General features: G+C 35.8%; 1 protein-coding gene across 1 annotated transcript in view; it reads left to right on the plus strand.

Annotated features, from left to right (window-relative positions):
- Nucleotides 1–26,003, plus strand: part of LOC138329861 (inactive phospholipase C-like protein 2) — a 71,014-nt gene that overhangs the window by 13,314 nt on the left and 31,697 nt on the right. Inside the window, 2 exon segments of the mRNA XM_069277151.1 lie at nt 22,786–22,935; nt 24,080–24,298. Of these exon segments, the coding sequence (XP_069133252.1) occupies nt 22,786–22,935; nt 24,080–24,298 (369 nt within the window).

Genomic DNA, 26,003 nt, shown 5'->3' on the forward strand with positions numbered 1-26,003 from the left:
TTGGTAGACAAAGAATAACATGGCTGGTTAATTCCAATTCGAAAGGAGACAGCAAACCAGAATTACATCATTTTTCATTTACGGAATACTAATAGATTTTTGTCATTAACACTAATTATCTCTGGCATTTGAAAACGGATTTATTTGGCAAAATCATTCCAAATGTAATATCCAAGAACACATTTAACATTTCTAATAATTTGAAGAGAAATGCAAAAATGTTTTATGGATGTTTCTCCGCCCTGTGTAATATCACATGTGACTTTTATTTTTGAATTCTCTCGTAGTCCATTACCAATTGAAAGCATTTTGGCGCGATTTTCATAATCTACTTATGGTATTTATTAGCTGCCGCGCTCAATGCCTGCATTTGCGACATTTAGAAGTCATTTTCTGTGAGCGAGAAATTTTATAAGCCTTCACTCCAGCAATATTACTGTTTTATCAGTTTCATGGAAAATAACTAAAATTTGGTTTATTTTTTTTTACATCTTTGAAGCAGAGAACACGTACACAGTAATAGTATGAAATACATTGATTTTGCCCACCATCATCAGATGGTATGCTATTCCATACATTTGGGACCGTCTGTAAACATTTTTGATTTCACCTAAAGGGTCAGTCATTCTCGGATGTTTCATGTATGTCTTTTTTAATGTTTGAGGAAAAGTTATGCATATTTGGATTGATCAGAAAACATGATGGCTGACAGGCAGCCAACTTAGATTTTGACATTCATTTTCACTTTTTTCCATTAATTTTGATATATATTTAAAATCACATAAGTAGGTTTCCCGTAGTTATACATATTACATTTTAGAACTTCTACAAAAACAAAATGGCTGACAGGCAGCCATTTTGGATTTTGACAGTACTATTTCCATGGAAAAGTAAAGACAGAAAAGCAGAGAAAAAAATCATCTTTCTTTTGTCTGTTAAAAATTATTTTGTGGTTTTGCACCAAGATTTCTCTTTGATAAGTTGTTTTATTTTTCTTTTGTTTATTTTTTTTTTCTGGTTTATTTTATTTTCTTTGATATTGCCTTTTCCATCTTTACTTTGATGTTTATTTGAATCTACAACCAGATAAAGATGTTAACATTTGACTGGGTAGCACTGAAAGTTCTGTAAATACATATAAGTGTTGGGTGGTGTATAAAATGTCTTTTCATCAGTTGTAACTATACTGCTGGCATCTTTTCATGTAGGTTTGCTATAACTATATGGCCATTAGCTTAGTGAATACACGGTCAGTTGAAAATTATCAACAGTTGAGTCCACGTCTGCTCATGGCTCTATGAATGGATTTATTTATCATATTCATGCAAACCTCTTCCTCATACTTTTATGGTTCGTTATACAATGATCTATGTTTAGAACGGTCTTCTGAATCGGAACTCAACGCTTCACTGTTTCGTCACTGTGGCTATTTAACCGATTATTTGTTACTAGCAGACTGTTAGTCAGAGATACATGAATATATTAGAATCGGCACAGAATATATAAATACATTACATTCAGTGTAAAATGGTTTGTCTGTATAAAAATTAGATCAGTACAGAATGGTTTGTCTGTATATAAATACATTACAATCAGTACAGAATGGTTTGTCTGTATATAAATACATTACAATCAGTACAGAATGGTTTGTCTGTATATAAATACATTACAATCAGTACAGAATGGTTTGTCTGGTATATAAATACATTACAATCAGTACAGAATGGTTTGTCTGTATATAAATACATTACAATCAGTACAGAATGGTTTGTCTGGTATATAAATACATTACAATCAGTACAGAATGGTTTGTCTGGTATATAAATACATTACAATCAGTACAGAATGGTTTGTCTGTATATAAATACATTACAATCAGTACAGAATGGTTTGTCTGTATATAAATACATTACAATCAGTACAGAATGGTTTGTCTGTATATAAATACATTACAATCAGTACAGAATGGTTTGCCTGTATATAAATACACTACAATCAGTACAGAATGGTTTGTGTGGTATATAAATACACTACAATCAGTACAGAATGGTTTGTGTGGTATATAAATACATTACAATCAGTACAGAATGGTTTGTCTGGTATATAAATACATTACAATCAGTACAGAATGGTTTGTCTGTATATAAATACATTACAATCAGTACAGAATGGTTTGTCTGTATATAAATACATTACAATCAGTACAGAATGGTTTGTCTGTATATAAATACATTACAATCAGTACAGAATGGTTTGTCTGTATATAAATACATTACAATCAGTACAGAATGGTTTGTCTGTATATAAATACATTACAATCAGTACAGAATGGTTTGTCTGTATATAAATACATTACAATCAGTACAGAATGGTTTGTCTGTATATAAATAATTACAATCAGTACAGAATGGTTTGTCTGTATATAAATACATTACAATCAGTACAGAATGGTTTGTCTGTATATAAATACATTACAATCTGTACAGAATGGTTTGTCTGTATATAAATACATTACAATCAGTACAGAATGGTTTGTCTGGTATATAAATACATTACAATCAGTACAGAATGGTTTGTCTGGTATATAAATACATTACAATCAGTACAGAATGGTTTGTCTGTATATAAATACATTACAATCAGTACAGAATGGTTTGTCTGTATATAAATACATTACAATCAGTACAGAATGGTTTGTCTGGTATATAAATACATTACAATCAGTACAGAATGGTTTGTCTGTATATAAATACATTACAATCAGTACAGAATGGTTTGTCTGGTATATAAATACATTACAATCAGTACAGAATGGTTTGTCTGGTATATAAATACATTACAATCAGTACAGAATGGTTTGTCTGTATATAAATACATTACAATCAGTACAGAATGGTTTGTCTGTATATAAATACATTACAATCAGTACAGAATGGTTTGTCTGGTATATAAATACATTACAATCAGTACAGAATGGTTTGTCTGGTATATAAATACATTACAATCAGTACAGAATGGTTTGTCTGTATATAAATACATTACAATCAGTACAGAATGGTTTGTCTGGTATATAAATACATTACAATCAGTACAGAATGGTTTGTCTGGTATATAAATACATTACAATCAGTACAGAATGGTTTGTCTGGTATATAAATACATTAACAATCAGTACAGAATGGTTTGTCTGTATATAAATACATTACAATCAGTACAGAATGGTTTGTCTGTATATAAATACATTACAATCAGTACAGAATGGTTTGTCTGTATATAAATACATTACAATCAGTACAGAATGGTTTGTCTGTATATAAATACATTACAATCAGTACAGAATGGTTTGTCTGGTATATAAATACATTACAATCAGTACAGAATGGTTTGTCTGGTATATAAATATATTACAATCAGTACAAATAGTTTGTCTGTATATAATAATAATAAATTACATTCAGTGTATAATGGTTTGTCGGTATATAAATATATTATAATTGGTACAGAATTGTTTGTCTGGTATATTAATACCTTGTTGTCTCTCAATGGAGAAACAGTTTAATTAATTCTCGTTTGCGAGCTCTATGAACTTGCGTTTGTAATGCTCTTGGTGCAACAAGATACAAGTGTATTGTAAAATTCCCCTGCTAGATTAATCTATATGAAATCGTCAGACTTGAGCAAGAAGACAGACATAGCTCTCTGGCTTGAGGTGCAAAAAAGTCCCAATAGATTTGAGGTTTATTTCAAACAGAGATATATGTAAGAATGTGCTAGCCAAATGTATGAAGACAGGCATTCATGGGGGATTCTAACTTTTGTATTCATCCATGTTTTTCCCTGTAAGACTTTCAGACGTAATGGATCAATACTTGTTCGGTTCTATATGACATCAATCAATATATGTAGGCTTGTAAATTTGTTTATTAAATGAGTACTAATTACTGGTGTCCAGAGCTACCGGTCACTGTGTGGTCAGCCAATAATGTCGACAAGCTTATTATACTCGCCAGCTTTCTGCCCAAGTCACGTAATTAGTGTCGACTTTGGGCAGTATAATATCCCGAAGGTGCAGGCGTCCAATTACAAGCCATCATAATATGTTGAACAATGTACTCGGTAGTAAGTTTCAGAGTCAGTTACATCTTCATACAATAATGTTCCACATAAATAGGGTTTCAATATTGAATAGGCCAACATACCATAATAACTTACTTTTGTTATGTTACTGATCGACAAAAGAAGCTGATTATTGTGTATACAGTGGGGTCAGTAGAGGTGACTAAAGTATCCACATTCTATTGATAGTCTGCTACCTGTGATTACCAGTGTCTGAGTGGTTAAGGTGTCTGACATTCTACCACTAGGCCTCCATGCCTGGGTCACAGTGGCTGAGTGGTTAAGGTGTCTGACATTCTACCACTAGGCCTCCATGCCTGGGTCACAGTGGCTGAGTGGTTAAGGTGTCTGACATTCTACCACTAGTCCTCCACCCCTGGGTCACAGTGGCTGAGTGGTTAAGGTGTCTGACATTCTACCACTAGTCCTCCACCGCTGGGTCACAGTGTCTGAGTGGTTAAGGTGTCTGACATTCTACCACTAGGCCTCCACCTCTGGGTCACAGTGTCTGAGTGGTTAAGGTGTCTGACATTCTACCACTAGTCCTCCACCCCTGGGTCACAGTGTCTGAGTGGTTAAGGTGTCTGACATTCTACCACTAGGCCTCCATGCCTGGGTCACAGTATCTGAGTGGTTAAGGTGTCTGACATTCTACCACTAGGCCTCCACCTCTGGGTCACAGTATCTGAGTGGTTAAGGTGTCTGACATTCTACCACTAGTCCTCCACCCCTGGGTCACAGTGTCTGAGTGGTTAAGGTGTCTGACATTCTACCACTAGGCCTCCACCCCTGGGTCACAGTGTCTGAGTGGTTAAGGTGTCTGACATTCTACCACTAGGCCTCCACCTCTGGGTCACAGTGTCTGAGTGGTTAAGGTGTCTGACATTCTACCACTAGTCCTCCACCCCTGGGTCACAGTGTCTGAGTGGTTAAGGTGTCTGACATTCTACCACTAGGCCTCCACCTCTGGGTCACAGTGTCTGAGTGGTTAAGGTGTCTGACATTCTACCACTAGTCCTCCACCCCTGGGTCACAGTGTCTGAGTGGTTAAGGTGTCTGACATTCTACCACTAGGCCTCCACCCCTGGGTCACAGTGGCTGAGTGGTTTAGGTGTCTGACATTCTACCACTAGTCCTCCACCTCCGGGTCACAGTGGCTGAGTGGTTAAGGTGTCTGACATTCTACCACTAGTCCTCCACCTCTGGGTCACAGTGTCTGAGTGGTTAAGGTGTCTGACATTCTACCACTAGTCCTCCACCCCTGGGTCACAGTGTCTGAGTGGTTAAGGTGTCTGACATTCTACCACTAGTCCTCCACCTCTGGGTCACAGTGGCTGAGTGGTTTAGGTGTCTGACATTCTACCACTAGTCCTCCACCTCTGGGTCACAGTGGCTGATGGTTGAGGTGCATGATATTCTACCACTAGTCCTCCACCTCTGGGTCACAGTGGCTGAGTGGTTTAGGTGTCTGACATTCTACCACTATAGTCCTCCACCTCTGGGTCACAGTGTCTGAGTGGTTAAGGTGTCTGACATTCTACCACTAGTCCTCCACCTCTGGGTCACAGTGGCTGAGTGGTTTAGGTGTCTGACATTCTACCACTAGTCCTCCACCTCTGGATCACAGTGAGTGGCTGATGGTTGAGGTGTCTGACATTCTACCACTAGTCCTCCACCTCTGGGTCACAGTGTCTGAGTGGTTAAGGTGTCTGACATTCTACCACTAGTCCTCCACCTCTGGGTCACAGTGTCTGAGTGGTTAAGGTGTCTGACATTCTACCACTAGTCCTCCACCTCTGGGTCACAGTGTCTGAGTGGTTAAGGTGTCTGACATTCTACCACTAGTCCTCCACCTCTGGGTCACAGTGTCTGAGTGGTTTAGGTGTCTGACATTCTACCACTAGTCCTCCACCTCTGGGTCACACTGTGGCTGAGTGGTTAAGGTGTCTGACATTCTACCACTAGTCCTCCACCTCTGGGTCACAGTGTCTGAGTGGTTAAGGTGTCTGACATTCTACCACTAGCCCTCCACCTCTGGGTCACAGTGTCTGAGTGGTTAAGGTGTCTGACATTCTACCACTAGTCCTCCACCTCTGGGTCACAGTGTCTGAGTGGTTTAGGTGTCTGACATTCTACCACTAGTCCTCCACCTCTTGGTCACACTGTGGCTGAGTGGTTAAGGTGTCTGACATTCTACCACTAGCCCTCCACCTCTGGGTCACAGTGTCTCTGGGTCACAGGTGTCTGAGTGGTTAAGGTGTCTGACATTCTACCACTAGCCCTCCACCTCTGGGTCACAGTGGCTGAGTGGTTTAGGTGTCTGACATTCTACTACTAGGCCTCCACCTCTGAGTCACAGTGGCTGAGTGGTTTAGGTGTCTGACATTCTACCACTAGTATTCCACTCGTGATTGAGTGGTTCAATGACCATAACAGTTTATATAATGGGAAGTGACCATTAGGTGGCCTTAATTAGCGGTCATTGGTCATTTCTGGACCATGACTGATGCCGGGGCCAGGTGTATAAATTGAAGAATGTTTTACATTCAACATCCATACCTACAGCATTGCTCATACACCAAACTCAGTCATGGGTCATTTGGGTCCACTACTTAGACAACTGACCACCTATTTCAGGGTCCAACTGACTGTACTGACCACATACTTCAGACTGTAATGATTGTAGCCACACCTTGAGTATAAACAATGCTAATTATAATTAGGCCAAAAAAATGTCTGTTTAGGGTGACATTGGCAAAAAAAATGGGGTCGGTAGGCCAGGTTTTTTTTTTTTTTTTTTTAAATGTCTTTCACTCAAAAGTAATGGCCAGAACCGGATTCTGAAATTGAAATCCCAACTTTATTTATTTATTTTTTTTGTAGAAAAGTGGGAAAAAAATTAGGGTCCGTCGGGTAACCCTAAACAGACATACATATTATTTTTTTGGCCTTAATGCAAAGTCCTGTGCTGTACTTGGGTAGCTTGATTGACATTTGACAAACTACTAATTCTTTGTTCATGCACATTCACACACACAAAGTAATTAAGTGATCAATAATAAAAGGAAATCAATGAAAAATAAAATTTAAAAAATATATATATAAACCAGGGTCCTGTTTAGTTGTCACAGATATGTGTAATCACATAATTAGTATTTTGTATTCTTTTTTTATATATATATAAAATCAGTGATAATTAAAATCAGCAAGTAGGTAAAGAATTGTAAAGTTTTGTGATAGGAGTATGACAAGAAACAAATTTATCATGATAGGGAAATTGTTGATAAACTACGATTAGCCTAATCACCATACAAACAAATGATTGCAGTATTGTCAGATTAAGTTTGATAAATCAATCTTTTAAATGTTTGAGAAAGGTTTAGCTGTTGAAGCTAAGAGTACTTGCAGTCAGACAATTTTACAACTAGACAGTATATATCAAGTTGGTTTTATTTTTAGGAAAGATGGATTTTACTGTTGACGTCTAATTAGCTCTATCATTATTCATGGCAGAATTCGGATTTCCAAATTTGCTATCCTTTACACCAAAAAGAGAAAAAGATGGGGAAAAAACTGAAGTTTTGTTAAAAAGAACCAATTGCCTTCTATTTGTTGATCAGATTAAGTTTTGTGATATAAGATGTGAAGGAATAAGCTCTAGAATGAATTAAAGAGGACCTGTTTTTGGTCCACCATTATTTTGAATCCTGTATTCTGCATGAATTTGAATGGAGAATTGCAGACTAATTGGATTCTGTACATTTAAAGTAGCGCAAGTAGAACATGTAATAGGTTCATTGGACAATGAGTGAAAAGCACGGCAAATTGTTTCTGTAACAAGTCGTTACACATTAATGGTAGGCTTGGAATCACTTTGTTTGCTGATGTAATTCAGAATCCAGTGCAATGCCCTATCCTCTCCTCCTCTATTAAACTCAATCCTATTTGTTGTCCTCGAAATAAGTGGAAGGTGCTGTCATTAGTAATGACACAATACCTATTTAATAACTGTTGACACAGAGTACTTTAGATCTCCTGTCGGAGGAGAAGGGGGCTTAACATGAATTATCTCCCCTTGAGTCCAGGGTCCTTATGTTATATTAGAATAAACAAAAAGGGGAATCTACAAGGTGCTTAGGGTTCTATAATGAATTATCTCCCCTTGAGTGCAGAGTCCTTATATTGTTTCAGAAGAAACAAAAAAGGGAATACAATAAGGTACTTTCAATTATCTCCCCTTGACTCGAGGGCTTTTATGATATATCAGAGTAAACATAGAATGGGATTTATAAATACAACTTGGTACTCAAATAATGTTATGAATTGTCTCCCCTTTGTGTAATATCAGAAATATAGGATTGTATACACGCAACTAGGTACTTATGGTCTATGATGAATTATCTCCCTCTGAGTCTATAGGGCTCTTACAATATATCAGAATAATCAAAAAAGGGGAATCTATACATATAAAAAGGAACTTGTGGTCTATAATGGGTTATCTCCCTTTGTGTCCATGGTTCTTGTGTAATTTTTGAGGATTTTTTTTTGGTATAATATAGGTATTAATGGTCTATGAATTATCTCCCCTTGAATCAAGTTTTTATTAGTTATGGTAAAAGGGTAGCTGAAGCTGATATAAGCAGTTTGAGTCGATGAAGGAGAAAGCTTTACTGAATATAAGGGATCTGCAAATGGGTTATCTCCCCTTGAATGTTAGACTCTTGTGTAGTGACAGAGGGGGAGCTTTCATATAGATTACAACTTAGGTTCTGTGAGTGGGTTATCTCCCCTTGAGTGAAGGGTTTGTGTGTACAATGACAGAAAGAGGGACTGTGATATAGGTTGGAACTTGAGGTTTATGTATGGATTATCTCCCCTTGTGTGGTGGCCTTTATATAGCTGGGAACTGTAAACTTTGTTATCTTCCCTTGAATGCAGGGTTCTTATATAGCTTTCTTAGAACTCTTAAAGCTTCTTTTGTGCCCCTTAAAAGTCATCATTGATTCTACTAGCTCTGTATAGAAAGTCTAACCTTTGACTAGATTGATTAATGGAAGCGGTGCTAATTAGTACAAATAATTAAACCTAATCTGATACATGATTAGATGATGCAGTAAAGAGTTGCTTGTTGAATGCTACTGGTAATGTGATGCTATGTTAATATTTAATACTCAATAAGTTATCGGCTTACACGCTTCGAAATGTTGTAAATAGACAGCTTTATAAAAAAACCAACAAAGGCATGAAAAATTGATAGCGATTGATGATTTGCATCTGAGTTCAAAACACATTAGCAATCATCTATGATATAGGCCTTAATTAAAACCATTATTGTTGTCAGGTCGGTATCCTGTATACTATAATAGAGACATTGATAATGAAAATGCAGGCCCATGGAAGAATGCCATCATCAATAAACATTTGTTATTTAGTTAGAAGCTTAGGAAATTAAAAGTTCTGTACGTATTTTGTCGGCTGACTAGACAAGAGAATTAATTATCATTTAATCGGTCGACGTCCTGATGAGCTACTTCGTGGTTTGTACCAATAGAGTTAACCCCTATGACATTTGGTTTGTTTAGTTTTATGTCCTTTTAACAGCCAGGGTCATTTAAGGACATGTCAAGTTTGATGGTGGAGGGAAGCCGGAGTACCAAGAGAAAAACCACCGACCAGTGGTCAGTACCTGGCAACTGCCCCACATAGGATTAGAACTTGCGACCCAAAAGTGTGATTTGTGATTCCCTGTTTTACATTTTGAGCTTGATTTTTTTCAATACATCCAAATTTCTAGCTAATGCATTCTGTTTTCAGCATTTGTTGGTTTTCTTTGCTTGACATTAAAGGCTATGGTAGCCGATCCGCAAGTGTTTACACAAGCCGCCCACTTCCTTAAATGAATGTCTGTTAATAGTAGGCTGTTAGACCAATCAAACCGAAACAGGCATTAATATTTTGATCATAGCAAAGCCGATTATAAAATGTAAGTGTTTGTTGTATAGTGTAAAAATCAAAATTAAATGATTTTGCTCCATTGCACTTCTGAGATGTGAATCATCATATCTTGGGCTAGACATATACTTATCAAATCTTCAATCAACATATATTGGGCTAGATATATACTTATCAAATCTTCATCACTTTACAGAACATACTCTAACAATTTTACTAAAAACTTACAAATGTTAAGTAGTTGTCATCTTTCTGACCTGGTTAAGATGTCCTGACATTTTACCACAAGTCCTCCACCTCTGGGCCATGAGTTCAAATCACATGTGGGGCAGTTGTCAGGTACTGATAGCTGATGGATGGTTTTTCTCTGGGTACTCCGGTTTTCCTCCTGCACCTAAACCTGGCACTCCTTTCAATGATTCTGATCCTGGCTGTTAATTACAAAAGGATGTTAATCTGATTAAACCCAAACAAAAACCCAGGGACGCCAATCAATTTATTTTAGTAGTCCTCAGCAATTATATTGCTTCAGGGATGAGGAAAACCTACATCAGGGAAAACCATGTTGATATATAAAGCCATTCAATAGCAGAAAAATGTCAGTGGAAAGTAATCTTGGAATCTTGTCTTGGAAAAGGGGAATTCAATCAGAATTAGTTTCAGGAAAACTGAATTCTCTTATGGTCTTTTACAAAAGAAAGCACAGAAATATTTGGAGAATATATACCAGTAATTCTCCTTTCAAGTGAAAGACTTAATTTGATAGAAAAAGCAGAAGAAATTGGAAATCATCAGTGTTTTACAAGAACGGAAAGGAACAGGAATACAACACGTGCCACTGGCAGGGGTATACATATATTGTACGTAGCATTTTTGTTTACAAGTGTATTATCTATTGTTTGGTTAAATTAGGAACTTGTTGACTAGGTTTTCTTACTGAAATATCCTAAAAAATCCTCCAAAATAGCCAAATCATTATTGCCACTTTTTTGTTGTCGTCTGCAACTGTAGCTTAGAATACGGCGAAAGTAATTTGTGTCAACATTAGTGTTTAAAACCCTAATCAATAGAGAGAGCCTGTAAATCCGGAAATTGTGATACTAGTAAATGGGTGAATTGAGGGCACGTCCTCAAGTGTCTCTCATCGCTAGCGGTATAAAGTGCCAGGATTTCCCGACAGTTCGATGGAACATGCATCATTTCCTTTGTTTATAGGCCTGATAATCAGGTACAGGTCAAAATGGACTGGAGGTGTGAGTTTGTTGATCACCAAGAGGGGTTAAAGTTCACTGGAGATATAATTTTCAAGAAGTTTAGAGTTGATTCATTAACCAATTGCTGTGTATTTTGATAATCAAGAAATTAGGTAAAAGGTTATTCATTAACCAATCATGGTGAATATCTGATAATCATTGGGTTTATTATCAGTTTATCGTCCTATTAACAGCCAGGGTCATGTAAGGATGTGCCAAGTTTGTTGTTGGAGGAAAGCCAGAGTACCTGGAGAAAAACCACCGACCAGCGGTCAGTACCTGGCAATGCTTCATGAGGGATTCAAACTCACGATCTAGAGGTGGAGGGGTTGTGGTAATATGTTGAGACATCTTAACCACTTGTTGCCCCATCTGATTATCAGGAAAGATTATGGGTCATTCATTAACCAATGACTGTGGATATTTGATAATCATGAAAGGTTAAAGATCATTCATTAGTCAATCTCTGTGGATATCTGATAATCATGAAAGGTTAAAGGTCATTCATTAACCAATCACTGTGGATATCTGATAATCATGAAAGGTTAAAGGTCATTCATTAACCAATCACTGTGGAAACAATATGGCCATCTTAGAAGGGGGAGGCAGACCTGAACCAGCTTTTAATCCACATGGTAAAAGACTATAGCAAAGCAAATGATAAAAGGATTACCAGCAGATTTGAAGAAAAAGCCAATTTTGTAATTTTTTGGCAAATGAACAAATGCAGGACGATGGACACCTCAGTCCTTCCCATCTAATGAGCTTAAAAAACTAAAACCTTTAAAGAACTTTAAAAAAATGCAAATGTCAATATTCCTTGAGACGTAATTGAGCGATAGCTCTTTTATCACTGATCTAGACTAATTAAATATAATTTTATCTCTATAACATCGTATACACTGGGATGAATATCATACATACACACAGCAATCGACTGAGATTGTTCCAGGGTTTAATATCATTACAACACAAGCTTATATGTATCTACAATAGACACTGTCGCCTCATATGCACAGTATTGGAATAAAAACTGTAGACTGACATTTATCTTTCTCTGTGATGTTTCGTTGGATAATAATGGCCTTTTAGTGAGGTACTGTCAGAATATATATAAAGGGAATAACAGAATCACTGGAAATCTATAAGGTCATATATACATTGTCAAGGACTCGTCGACTGTGGAAGGGTCAATATCGGTGTCAGATTTGGTAAAAAAAGTATATTGATCAATTATATTTTTCTATCGTTGCTATTTCTGGTTAAATAACATTTGGTTTTTTTCAAGTGTGGAAGAGATTTGGGATAAAGATATTGAACAAAGATTTTTGTTTTAGTTCTATTTATGGTTGAATAACATTTGTTTATTTTTTGTCGAGTGTGGAAGAGAGATCAATATTTGTGGCTGATGTGTTCACTTATTCGCCCCTAAAATTTCATAATAGACTGATCCAATCATTGATTTAGAAGAGTCCAAATGTGTCTTCAGGGGTGAATGTGTTATAACCCATATATGCAGACATGAACGTTAACACAGATAGTGTTTAAGGGTCATAAGAGGCGTCGGACCAATACTATCACATTGGTTATATGATTGGCTTTTTGGGGGATATTAGAAAACCCGATAAATCAAAGAGAATGGACTTCCAGTTTGACTGATGATCTGACAGTTGACGGGGCAGATACCCTATATAGCTATAACACCACTAGGTGCTGATGTTGTTATACTTACCACAGATTTAGGACACAATTAATTACCATTCGGCTAATCTGCAGTTTTAGGGGTCAATGCAGGTTATTATAAAAACGCACGCCCTGGTTTAGCCATTATTTTCGCAGAGTTGATATTTATGTGATTTTGCGCAAGGCCCAGTTTCATGAACATTCCTTGAATTTAAGGAATCCCCAAACTTAAAATTCTTCATAGGAAAGCATTACAGATTTTAAGGAAGACTCATTTGATTTTAAAAAAATTTCCTTACTTTTAATTGTAACACTTTCCTATGGAGAAATTTTAGTTAAGACTTTCCTTAAAGTTAAGGGATGTTCATTACCAGGCTCTGGACATTAGATTAACATTTGTGGTCACGAAAATTACATCCACAATATAATTCAAAAGTAATAGGTAAAATATGTACAATCAAGACTGTCTATAAAGACCACTCAAGGGACAAGGGAAAGGGTGGTCTATATTGCAAGATGGTCTTTATACACAGGTCAAATTGTTTTAGAAATGTCCATTTGGGACAATATGAAAGTGGTCTTATTAAGCAGGTGGTCTTTTTACAGAGGTGGTCACTAATGCAAGTTTCACTGTAACCACCTTATCACAAAATTAAAAAAAAAAATTGGAAGTTTAAAATTTTTCCGCTTTTAATCAAAGTTATGAAAATTTTGACCCACAAACAAAAACAACCCAGCTATACATACAGTCTTAAAGTGCCTCAGGACTTAATCTTTCTATCTGTAGATTTTCTGACCTATATCATATCATTATAAGTCAAGATATAACCTCCATTTCTTGTAAAACCTAGAATATCCTGAAGTTTCATATTAACTGTTAAATGGTCCCACGTTGGCTTTCAACTTTAAATTTCCATTCAGAGGTTGGGGGCAATTCATACAACATCCCCCTCCATGTAGCCAGGCATACTGACAAATGTTCTTTGGTAAAAACGCATGATCAGTAAATAATTAAAGATTTATTACCAGATGGCATTAATTATATTATAGCCTGAAGGTAGTTAGCTGTTTTCCAACAAAAATATGTTTATGTATTCGGCTGTATACCTTGGCTGTTCAGTAGAAGTGATGTATAGTGCTGCCTGTTGTTGTGTCTGTGTGCCATATACACATATTAACTGGTGTACTGAAATAACATACTGACCATACTGACTTCCCCTAGTAACCTCGATGACCCCTAGCAACCTTGAGTATGTGAGGGAGAACATCATGCTGACCTCCCCATTTGACCTTGCTGACCCGATGATCCCTAGCGACCTTGAATATCCCGTCTCTGAATTTTCCATGCCTAGATGACTTATGAATTATGAGGGATAATATTGCACTTACCGTGCATGCTGACCTCCCCTATTGACCTTGCTGACTCGATGACCTCTAATGACCTTGAGTATATGAAGTAGAATATTGTATCGACCACACTGATCTATAGACCTTGGTGACATTCGGCTACCTTGAATATCAGACTGGGCAGAATATTATACTGAAGTTATATTCAACAACGCTGACCTCACCCAATGACCTTGTTGACCAGTCTGGTGACCTTGAGTATACTGTAAATGAACTACTCTAACAGTAATCTTATTTTAGTGTTTTAGTGTTGCAGAAATGCTGCATAGAAATATGATTGTTCTCTAATTATATTTTGTATACCGCTTATATACCCATTATTGAAATTACACAAATTCTTCATTGCACTTTTAAAATCCTATTCAAGATTGGTTTAGCACAAAAATAAGAATCAAGAGGGAGAGAAACATACTGAAATGACATACTGACCATGCTGAAATCCCTTTATTCTAATGACCTTGAATATCTGACGAGGGAGAATATTGTACTGAAAAAAACATATACTGATCATGCATGTTGACCTCCATTTATGACCTTTCTGAACTAGTGACCTTGAATATCTGACGAGGGAGAAAATTGTACTGAAAAAACATATACTGATCATGCATGTTTACCTCCATTTATGACCTTTCTGAACTAGTGACCTTGAATATCTGATGAGGGAGAAAATTGTACTGAAATAACATATACTGATCATGCATGTTGACCTCCATTTATGACCTTTCTGAACTAGTGACCTTGAACATCTGATGAGGGAGAATATTGTACTGAAATAACATATACTGATCATGCATGTTGACCTCCGTTTATGACCTTTTCTGAACTGGTGACCGTGAATATCTGATGAGGGAGAATATCGTACTGAAATAACATACTGACCATTCTGACCTCCATCAATGACCTTTCTGATGACCTTCAATATATAATGAGTATGATAAATCGTCTGGTTTTGCTAGATAGAGTTTGAAATGACAAAGTACGACACTATGATGTGGGTAAAGCTCAGAGAATGGAGAAAATGGAATAATTAGGTCCAACAATAAAATGGGCCTCCAGCTCTATTGTGCTGATATTTTCACTAATGTGACTGAATTCCTGTGGTTTTCAGATACACCATTTCATGGTGTTCCGGTATGAACCACATTGACCGAAATCTTGTTGTTTTGATGTTGTCACCGTGGTGATACATAGATGTCTATTACCAGAAACATGTTCCCTCACAGCTCCTCTAAGGACTTATCACCTTGACTCAATGTAAATGTCATATTAACCACATCTATCATTAAATTGACATGATTACCTTTTACTAATCGACAAGCACAAGCCTTATAGCCTCTAGCAGTGTTGCGATAACCAGTCTGATTGTCCGAATGTGTAATGATGTATGGTAATAGTGATTGTGGACACCTTTTGACATGCATTTACAATCAGCCTGAGGCTGATATGGAATTCGGTATGACATATTCCATTTCTGGCACGAAAATATGTGTAATTTGGTTAGAGAATAGATATATCTGGGCCTCATACTTGAAATATATATACAGCTGTCCGAAAAGGGAATTTATTTCAACAAACATTACACTATGAGAATTAATGTAAGAGGAGAGAAGAAAATGTAAGAGCCAGACTGTGACTCGAACCCAGGACCTCTGATCACTAGCACATTGTGAGAATTTGTGTAACAGGAGAGACTTAATTGCAGTGTTAACCAGATCTAAATCCATGACTCAAACCAAGGACCTCCAAACTTTAGCCAGATGCTCTACAGCTTAAGCTACGAGGTCAACAATGATCGACCCGATCAATGTCATAAATTATGAATATTCTTATTAATAGGTTTGCGAGCCATTCTGTTTTCAAAGTAAATAGATTACCATGTTATAATGAATTAGGCCACAGACTTTTCAAAAACTGTAAATTCAGAGCTATATTAAGATATTGTTCAATACCTGAGATTTTTAGCCTGATTACCGTTTAATTATTGTAAAAGACTTGAGCTATAATACCATATTATATCTAGCCCCATTTTTATGAGCATTTCTTGAACTTAAAATGAAGCAACTCATTAAGAAAATAAAGCATTACAGAATTCAATTAGGAAAATTCCCAAATGACAGCTTATTGCAATGCCTCTCTGTGGTTAGTCATAAGCTAGCTAGGATATTCAATTTAAAGTTATAAAATGTTCATTAAAATGGGCTCTGGGCCTTAAATACCTGGACATTTTTACGACATATTACCACAAGACTTCCACCTGGGTTTCAATATCATTTGTGGTCATTCTGCATAAAAAAATATTTTTGCATGCTGGAAAATTAACTAGAATTCAATGTGTGGTAGTTGCTAACTACTGACTGTAGTTTGATGGTTGTTCTCCAGTACTCCAACCTTTTTCCCATCTCCTAAACCTGGCGCGAACTTAAATAACCCTGGCTGTTAAAAGGTCATAGAAACAAGCTATGGAATTAAAGCGGAAGAGCAGCGAAGACCTCCATTTTAGATTCATTGCTTTGGTCCGCAGTGCTATATAGCTGGTCTGGATTAGATACATGTATGAATCAATCTTTTCCTACCAGGCAGACATGTTCACCTACATGCATTAGAAATGAGCAGAATTACCAGGGTAATTGTACTAGAATAAATGGCAAGTGGTGTGGCTAATATTCAGGCTTATAATGGTTGACCCCATTTCCCAGGAACTTCCTTCAGGTCAAATGAATTGTTTACCATCGTTATCCTAAATAAAACCTGTTTACAAGCCAATTTTGATGCAGGAATAAAGCACTACCAAAATGAAAGCTACACAATTTGAAATCTACACAAATTGAAAGCTACACAAATTGAAATCTACACAAATTGAAAGCTAAACAAAACGAAATCTACACAAATTGAAAGCTAAACAAAACGAAATCTACACAAATTGAAAGCTACACAACTTATTGAAAGCTACACAAATTAAAGTTATATGCAAAATGAAAGCTATAATACAAAATGAAACCTACACAAAAAGAAAAAGAAGGTACACTTGTAATAGAAAAAAAAATTATTTTGCAAGAACAACAGAATACTAATCAAATTTAATTATGATCCATGAATATAGAAAAAATATGATTTGTTTAATACGATAATTAGATATCTCTGTACCATCTGGTAATCATGAATGTTTCATATTATACAGAATTAGAGTTAAGAAATAATCTTGAAATATCAGTTACCTACAGTTTTAAGTTATGCATACAAATGTACACCATTCTTTTGAGAATGTAAACAAAATAAAGAAATGGTTTTTTTTTAACTTGATTGTCCATGGAGAAGCCAAATGTCTGCTTCAAATCGATAATGTACTGACACATATATACACACATGAAGTGTGTTCTTGGCAAAGTTAAGATGGAGAGAAAAAAAAAGGATGATTTTTAATTAACATTTTTTCGGTGACTTTAAGAGAAAGAAATAGTGCTGACAATTAGACTACAAAGTTATAGGTCTAATTCGTGAATTTGTAACCACTTTCTTAAGTATAAAGACTAAGGAATTCCGGGGTAGTTTATAGGTTCAACGGTAGGATATATAGTTAAGTGTTTACTTTAAACGGGATGATGTGTATAATCATAGCAAATCAAGGCAGGCACACACAGAGATGATGTACATGTATCTCTATACGAATTTTACTTATAAACAGTGCATTCTGTGGCTGGTGGGTCATTAACTGTTACGAACTTATGTACATTACAATACGGCAGTGTTCTGATGTACATAGGCAGTCATTAATAAGACCATTAAAAAAATCAACGAGTTTGTGTTACATATAAATACACATTCCTGATTTTTCTGATGTTTTTACACAAAAACCACCCACTTTGTTCAGCTCAATCATCAGGATTGGGCTAAGTAATTATTCCAGAAACATCCCCCCGAACTTATTATTACTGCTACTTAGTTATCCAATGTATATTTCTACATTTTAATATACAGTCCTTCCAGGCTAAGACATAAACTTTATTGCAAATGGAGACCTCTGCTCTCCATAAAGAAAGAAAATGAAAGAATCTGGGGGCCCCAACTCCGCTGATATTAAGTTCATTTGTCTAAAACAAAGACTGTTCATTAACTTATAAATGAAAGAAATGATAGTACATTTGTTTTGCAGCAAAATCATAAAAGTTATATATAAACAGGCAAAAAATTAGAGGCCCCTAGGGCCCTTCTTACTGTAACACAAAATCAAAGGTGCCTTGGGCTCTCAGGCCCCCGGTCTTACATTATAGTGATAATGGCTACCTTCAGTTCTTAAATATTCCCATCTTCAACTATACATTTTCGTAGGATCTTATCTCTTCTATTCTTTCTAACTGACTTTAATTTCTGCTTTCTTAACGTCTCAGTTGACACACCTAGCTTTTGACCTTTCGTTGAGAGCTCGCCCCTGTGAGGTAGGATCTGGGTTCTGTCCCCTGGCTGAGAGACATCATAGTCTATAAAAGTGAAGTTTCTGCTCCTGCTTATATATTATATTATATATATTATATTTTACCAAAATGATGTTCCTGGGGATTATTTCTTTTCAAAAGCAAAGACCAAAGTCACTTTTATTAGCTCGCCTATTCGAAGAATAGGGGGAGCTAATGTTGTCACCCCGGCGTCACCGTCAGCGTTGGCGTCCCATTTCACGTTTAAGTTTTTGAGCAAGTTTCTATTTTGTCTATTGTTTAAGCTTAAGTCATCATAAATGTTTATGATTTTATTTTCCTAATGTGTATGGATGCTGAACGTGATAATACAACCAATTTGGGGCCCTTTAGGGGGTTTTTGAGTCTGTTAATTTGTCATATTTCCATGTTAAAGTTTTTGAGCAAGTTTCTATTTTGTCAATTGTTTAAGCATAAGTCATCATAAATGTTTATGATTTTATTTTCCTAATGTGTATGGATGCTGAACGTGATAATACAACCAATTTGGGGCCCTTTAGGTTTTTTTTTGAGTCTGTTAATTTGTCATATTTCCATGTTTAAATAGTAAATACTTGAACATCAACTTCTTCTGAATAGGCGAGCTTTGCTGTTCTCCAACAGCTCTTGTTTAAAGTGAAAAAATAACTTCCTAGCAATAGTTCAAGTTGTCTTTTGGCCGATTTAATTTCAACTTAAAACAATTCCTCTTAACCAAGAGTGCTTGCATTTAATCGGCTTTGCTGTTCAGAACAGAATAACAAAGGTCAAGGTCATTGTTTAGATAAACAAAAAAATGTTTCCATGGGATAGCAGTAAACTTGATTAGCAAGAAATAGATATTAAAAAATTTCAGTGGGAATACTTGATTTGCGAGAGATGCATCCATTTCAATACAATTCTTGTCTATATTCAAATATATACTGCCTAAATGCTGATTTTGTTAATGTTTTGTTTTGCTGACACGGAAATGTCATACATGAATTATTGAACTTGCTGTTGACTTCCTTTGTTTAGCAGTGTGGTTGACCAGATTGCCCTGTGTGCAGTATAAAATTGTTGTTATGATAAATTGTTTTCTGCGGTTTTGTGTCATAAATGTAAAACTTCAATTGACTTTGTATAATCTTACCATTTTACCCTCTTTTTCATTAGCTCTTCCTGAATTGCCAATAAGATATTTTTTACAAAACATGAAATAGTGAAAAATAATTCTTGTTATTCAATACTCTCAATATTTTTTTTTCTTGTCATATGTAATCAGAAAAATAAGGATCTATATAACATAACATCTTATTGTCGCATACAATTCTTTAAAATGTTACATGCTGAAAAAATTATATTTAATTTGTTATTCAATATTCAGATTTTTTTTTTCATATGTAATCTGAAAAACTAGCAATTATCATATAATTTTGTATCCCTGCCATTTTGTCAATATTTTTCATTACCATTATAGAAAGGAAATAGGCACCATAATGTTTTTGGCGTTATTTGTTCACAATTGAAAAATAAATGTGACATTTTATTGCAGGAAGAAACTTAAGGATGAACTTTCAGTGCACTTACGTTCCTGTGAACCGATTAACTTATGTTTTTTTAACTGACAATTTTTTTCACAATAATTTAATTTGGTGATCTAAAATTCCATGCTTCTACTGTATCTGTATTTTAAACATTTTTTTGGAGATATCTTTTGCAAATTCTTTGATCTAATTACTGCCTTTGAAATACATGAAGTTTAATGGCACACGAAAAACACTTGGTTGAGAAAAGTAGAAATCTATTTATATATATGTAGAAGAACAGGGAGACTTCACATGACTTCTGTCAAGTGCACCAACCAGGAATCAAACCTGGGTCTCCTACATGAAAATCTACATTTCTACCGACTGAGCCAAAGATTTTAGCATGAGTGACAGAGACCGTATTTAACACTATGTACAAACCACACCTACCCGCTCCTTTTACATTTATATGACAGACGATGAAATAATTCATTGTAAGTAAGAATTCAAAATACCATGCTTGTGCCGTAAAATGTAGCATTGCGCATTCAGTTTTATAAACTTTTATAATACAACTGTGTATATTGTAGGTATTCACTCCCTCCGATACTTAATTTCTTCTGAAAGGTTTTTGGCAGCTCTTTGATATTTAATGAGTTATGTTTTTAGTCTTTTGACTTGATTCCAACTTCTTGAAAGCTATGATTTTATATCATTAGGAATTGATCATTTTGTGTCATTTCATGTGTATAATGCTGGAACATTTTCAGCTCGTCTATTGAAGAGAGAAAGGGACCGACATGAAATCAGTCTGGTTTCTGCATAATCGCTGGCGGCTTTTGTTTTAGGTTAAGGTTTTTGTGCAAGTTGTGAAATGCTAGCGCCGTTATCTGTAATAGTTGACATTGATTTCTGCATTAATATAAGCTTATTATAGTGTTGTGTTGGGCGTGTACAATCATTTTAAGTAAGCTACAAACATAGCATTTTAAAATGGAGACTTTCAAGAGGCCCAATGGGCCAAATTATATTAAGGTTATGGTGCAAGAATTGAAATGCGCTAATTGGTTTTAGTACAAATTGTGACAACTGACATTTATTTCTGTTTTTGGCATCAACAAATATTTTTAGGGAGAAAATATGCAAGATCTTGAGAATTTCAAAAGGCCCAATGGGCCAAATTATACGAGTGTATAGGCTATGGTGTAATAAATGAAATGCAGTTATTGCTAAAAATTGAAATTAATTTCTACGTTAGTATAGGATTATAAGTGTTGTTTCTTGTACAACAAATATTTTAAGGGAGAATTTGCAAAATCTTCAAAATTTCAAAAGGCCCCATGGGCCAAATTTTATGAGTGTAGAGTTTTGGTGCAGGTATTGAAATACTGTTATCTGTAACAACTGACATTGATTTCTACATTAGTATAGGATTATAAGTGTTGTTTCTGGTACCAACAAATATTTTAAGTGAGAAAATACAAAATATTGAGAATTTCAAAAGGCCCAATGGGCCATACGGGACTGATTCACGTACCACATGATACCTGATAATGTGAAGGTATTGATATTACTGTCTATATTGTTACAGGATTAAATGGGCAATCATATTAATACACAAAGAACAGAATTTTTAAAATTACAAGAAGCTTAATTGGCCGAAATGTGCTTAGTTAAACTCTTGTTTCTAAGACTGTCAAATGCAAGCTTTGCTGTTCTGAAACAGTTTTAGTATTATGTATTCCATCTTCACATAAGTTGTCACAAATATTAATGTCTATTGTACATTTACATTATTAGGTCACCTGGCCAAAGGGCAAGTGAGCTTATGCTGTGGTGGGGCGTCCGTCCGGCATCAACTTTTACATTTAAACAACCTCTTCTCCAAAACTTGGAGACATAGAGTCCTGTAATTTGACTTATAGCATGCTGGGATGATGGGCTACAAAGTTTGTTCAAATGAATGACCTTGACCTTCATTCAAGGTCACAGGGGTCAAATAGGTGAAAATCTTTAACAGACTTCTTCTTAATAACCAAGAGGCCTAGAGACCTGAAATTGGGCTTGTGACATGCTTGGATGAAGCTCTACCAAGTTTGTTCTAATGAATGACCTTGACCTTCATTCAAAGTCAAAGGGGTCAAATAGGCTGAAATATCTTGATAAGACTTCTGCTTCATAACCAAGAGGCCTAGAGACCTGATATTTGGCATGTGACATGCTGGGATAAAGCTTAAGGGCTACCAAGTTTGTTCAAATGAAAAACCTTGATCTTCAATCAAGGTCACAGGGGTCAAATAAGCTAAAATCTTTAAACTACTATGTTGTATTGTGCTAATAGTCAGATGACCGATAAGGCCCATGGGCCTCTTGTGAAATATACATGTAACTGATAATTGTTTTTGTTTTTATTTACAGCTCAGGACTGCCTGTCATTTATGCAGAAGGGAAGCGAATTGATAAAAGTGCGCTCAAACAGCCGACAATATCATCGAACATTTATGTTAAATGCAGATATGACAGAAATACGATGGTTCCCCACCTCGAAAAAGGCTCACAAAGCCAGAAGTAAGTCCTAAAAAGTTGAAACCAATCGTGATGAAAGCATCTTTCCTAACTGTCAAAAGCTGAGCATGAATGTTAATATTGGATCTAATGTGTGTCAGAGTCAGTGCCTGATCAATACTCACAACGCATTACTATAGTGGCTAACTCTCAGCTTTAAAGTGCCAGGGAAACCTGATTATGAAAGAAGTCCAAATGGCTTTATTTTGAGCATTAATCATTTGTTAATGTTTCCCATGGGATATGTAGGCGGTAGTGATCATTATATATATCATATCTCTGTTAAAAAATCAAATTCTACGCTTAGCCAGAGTTAATGAATGAATGAATGAATGAATGAATGAATGAATGAATGAATGAATGAATGAATGAATGAATGAATGAATGAATGAATTGAATGAATGAATGAATGAATGAATGAATGAATGAATTGAATGAATGAATGAATGAATGAATGAATGAATGAATGAAAATACTTTGAAATTTAAGTCGAATTCGAGATGGGCATTAAAGTTAAAGAATGAAAATACTTGGAAACTTTGGTCAAATGTGAGGTGGGAAACATGATAGAATAAGGGCAGGGATATAAAATAATATTGGCCAGGAGGTCGAAGGTCAATGTGATAGCTACCTTGGAAGGCAAAGACCAAGGCCACATCAATAGAAATTAATCATTTCATGTTCAATATGTGAATGGTAATTTCCATATAGCTACCGTACTTATTTTCATTTGGAAGAGATTTTCAGCTTATCGCCATTATAATGAGAGATCTATTCACCTTTGATTTTGACAATTAAAGTTAACTGACTCTTGCTATTTCTCATGTGGTCAACAAGGGGATCTTTCCTAATTGTACGTTCATCTTAAACCCAATAGTTGTGCCAATTGTATTTTTGGAGAAATTTTTTAAAAACAAAATGGCCGACAGGTAGTCATGTTTAACTATGATCATTAAAAATTTTTATTGCTATATATTTCTCAGGTAAAATCCAAGGGATCTTTCTGAAATATCAAATGTAGGTTCATCTTGGACCCTAGTCTTGCTAATTGTATTTTCGGATGGATTATGACAAAAACGTTTGTTATTGCAATTTCTCTGATCAGAAGGTGAAAAAAGATTTGATTATGATATTTTCTGTGTTGCAGTACCTATACAAATAATCAAGGAGGTTAGAGTTGGGAAGAACACCGAGGCATTAAAGAATCGAGAGATCGCCGGAATTTACCAGGACGAGTGTGCATTCTCTGTGATCTATGGGGATGAGTTTGAGTCCATGGACTTGATCGCCAATACGGCGGATGAGGCCAATATCTGGGTAACCGGACTCACATGTCTACTCACGACCAGCAGTAAAACTGTCACATGTAAGTGTCAAAATTCCTACATAAATTAATGTAAAAGAGCGCATGATTTTCACATAAACATATTCTGTCTTTGCATGTTACAGAGTTAGCTCCCTTGCGGTTAGTTATCCATTTTACGGCATTATTTTGTGGGCGCAATTTAGGTCTTTTTTTCTCCTCGAAAAGTATGACGTTACACTCACAAACATGTACATGACGTCATATTACTCATAATTAATATCTACACTGGCAAGGGCAGATAACTCTGTAATAGGCAAATGCAGGGTAATTACATAAAACTTGTGACTTTCTGGCTAACGAGTCAACGATGTTCAACCGATAGGGCTGACAGGAAGTTCTTTCTAGCCGAGAAGTAAATTGCGGCTAGTATTGACCAGTTAAAATTGCATACTGTTCCTACAGGAAAGAATTTGTTCTCAACTATCTAGTAGTTAACAGCAAAGCTTGGCTAAGCACCTGAGTCTCGATCTACATAAACACCAATGTAATAGAACACATGATTTTCACATAAACATAGCCACTGCCTTCGATAGGGAACAAACTCTGGGTTTCTTGCTTATAAATCTTCATTTCACAATGTTTTTATTTTCACAGTAGATACACCAGTTAAAATGATTATATTTTGTAACAAACGTTTCTTATCATGGCAAATATTACATGCAGAGGGAATTTCACCATAAAACAAGCTTTGTGTAATTAACATGAATTCCTCATCCCACAGTATTTCAATATAACAAGTCTTTATTGCTGATCTGTAAGAGAATTTAATGCCGAACTGATTACAGTAGAATGTCTCAATGTTTTGTGGTGTTTCTGCTGTATTACAGGAAACATTTTAGGTTTTCACACACCATCACTGACGGCCATCCTGTAGCTTTTTGCTGGCCAGCATAAGGCTCGCCGAGTGGTGATCAGCCAAAATCTTACACAAAAGATAAGATATAAACCTGCCCTTATGAACGATCAAAGATTTTGTTTTCTCATACTTAAAAGAAATAAATGAAATATCAGTTGTTCAGAAGCATGGATTCTGCTATTTTCTGATATGGAGTTTGGAGGGGGGGGGAGGGTATATACAGGTTGATGTTCAGGGCATCCAGTTGACCCTTGACTTTTAGCAGATTCAGAAGTCAAATAAAAAATCTGAAGAGTCCAAACATATCACACACCTAGACATGTGCTGCAAACTCTGAAGAGTCAAAACTGATATTTGGGAGTCAATAACATACTCTCAGGGGTCTACTGGATGCTCTGGTGTTTTTGGTCTAAGGCATTATATCTAATTCTACTGATCTGTCTATTCCTGTCTAATTGGTGACATCACTGGACAGAAAGACATGAATATTTATAGATAGTTCTAATCACTCTTACTTATATGTAGTGACCTCCGTCATTGAATCAGAATTTGAACCAAGTCGCAGTCATGTAAAACACGCTATCTGATTGGTCAGTTCCAAAAACATTCCCGTATTTGATTGGTCAATTGACTTAAGTTGTGATCATCATTTCATTGGACAGGCATCATTACCGATGACTGTCGTTGGAGAGAATATTAGCCTGCTGTGTTACAAATTTAATCAGAATCTGTAACAGTGATGTTAATATTTCTGTATCGTCTGTATGTTTGCATGGGTATTTGATTAGTCAAAGCGAGGGAGCTCTACGCGAAGAAGATCCCGGCATCACAGATGTTGACCATGAAATT

This window comes from Argopecten irradians, chromosome 8, assembly GCF_041381155.1.
Source record: "Argopecten irradians isolate NY chromosome 8, Ai_NY, whole genome shotgun sequence".
NCBI classification, from domain to species: Eukaryota; Metazoa; Mollusca; class Bivalvia; order Pectinida; family Pectinidae; genus Argopecten; species Argopecten irradians.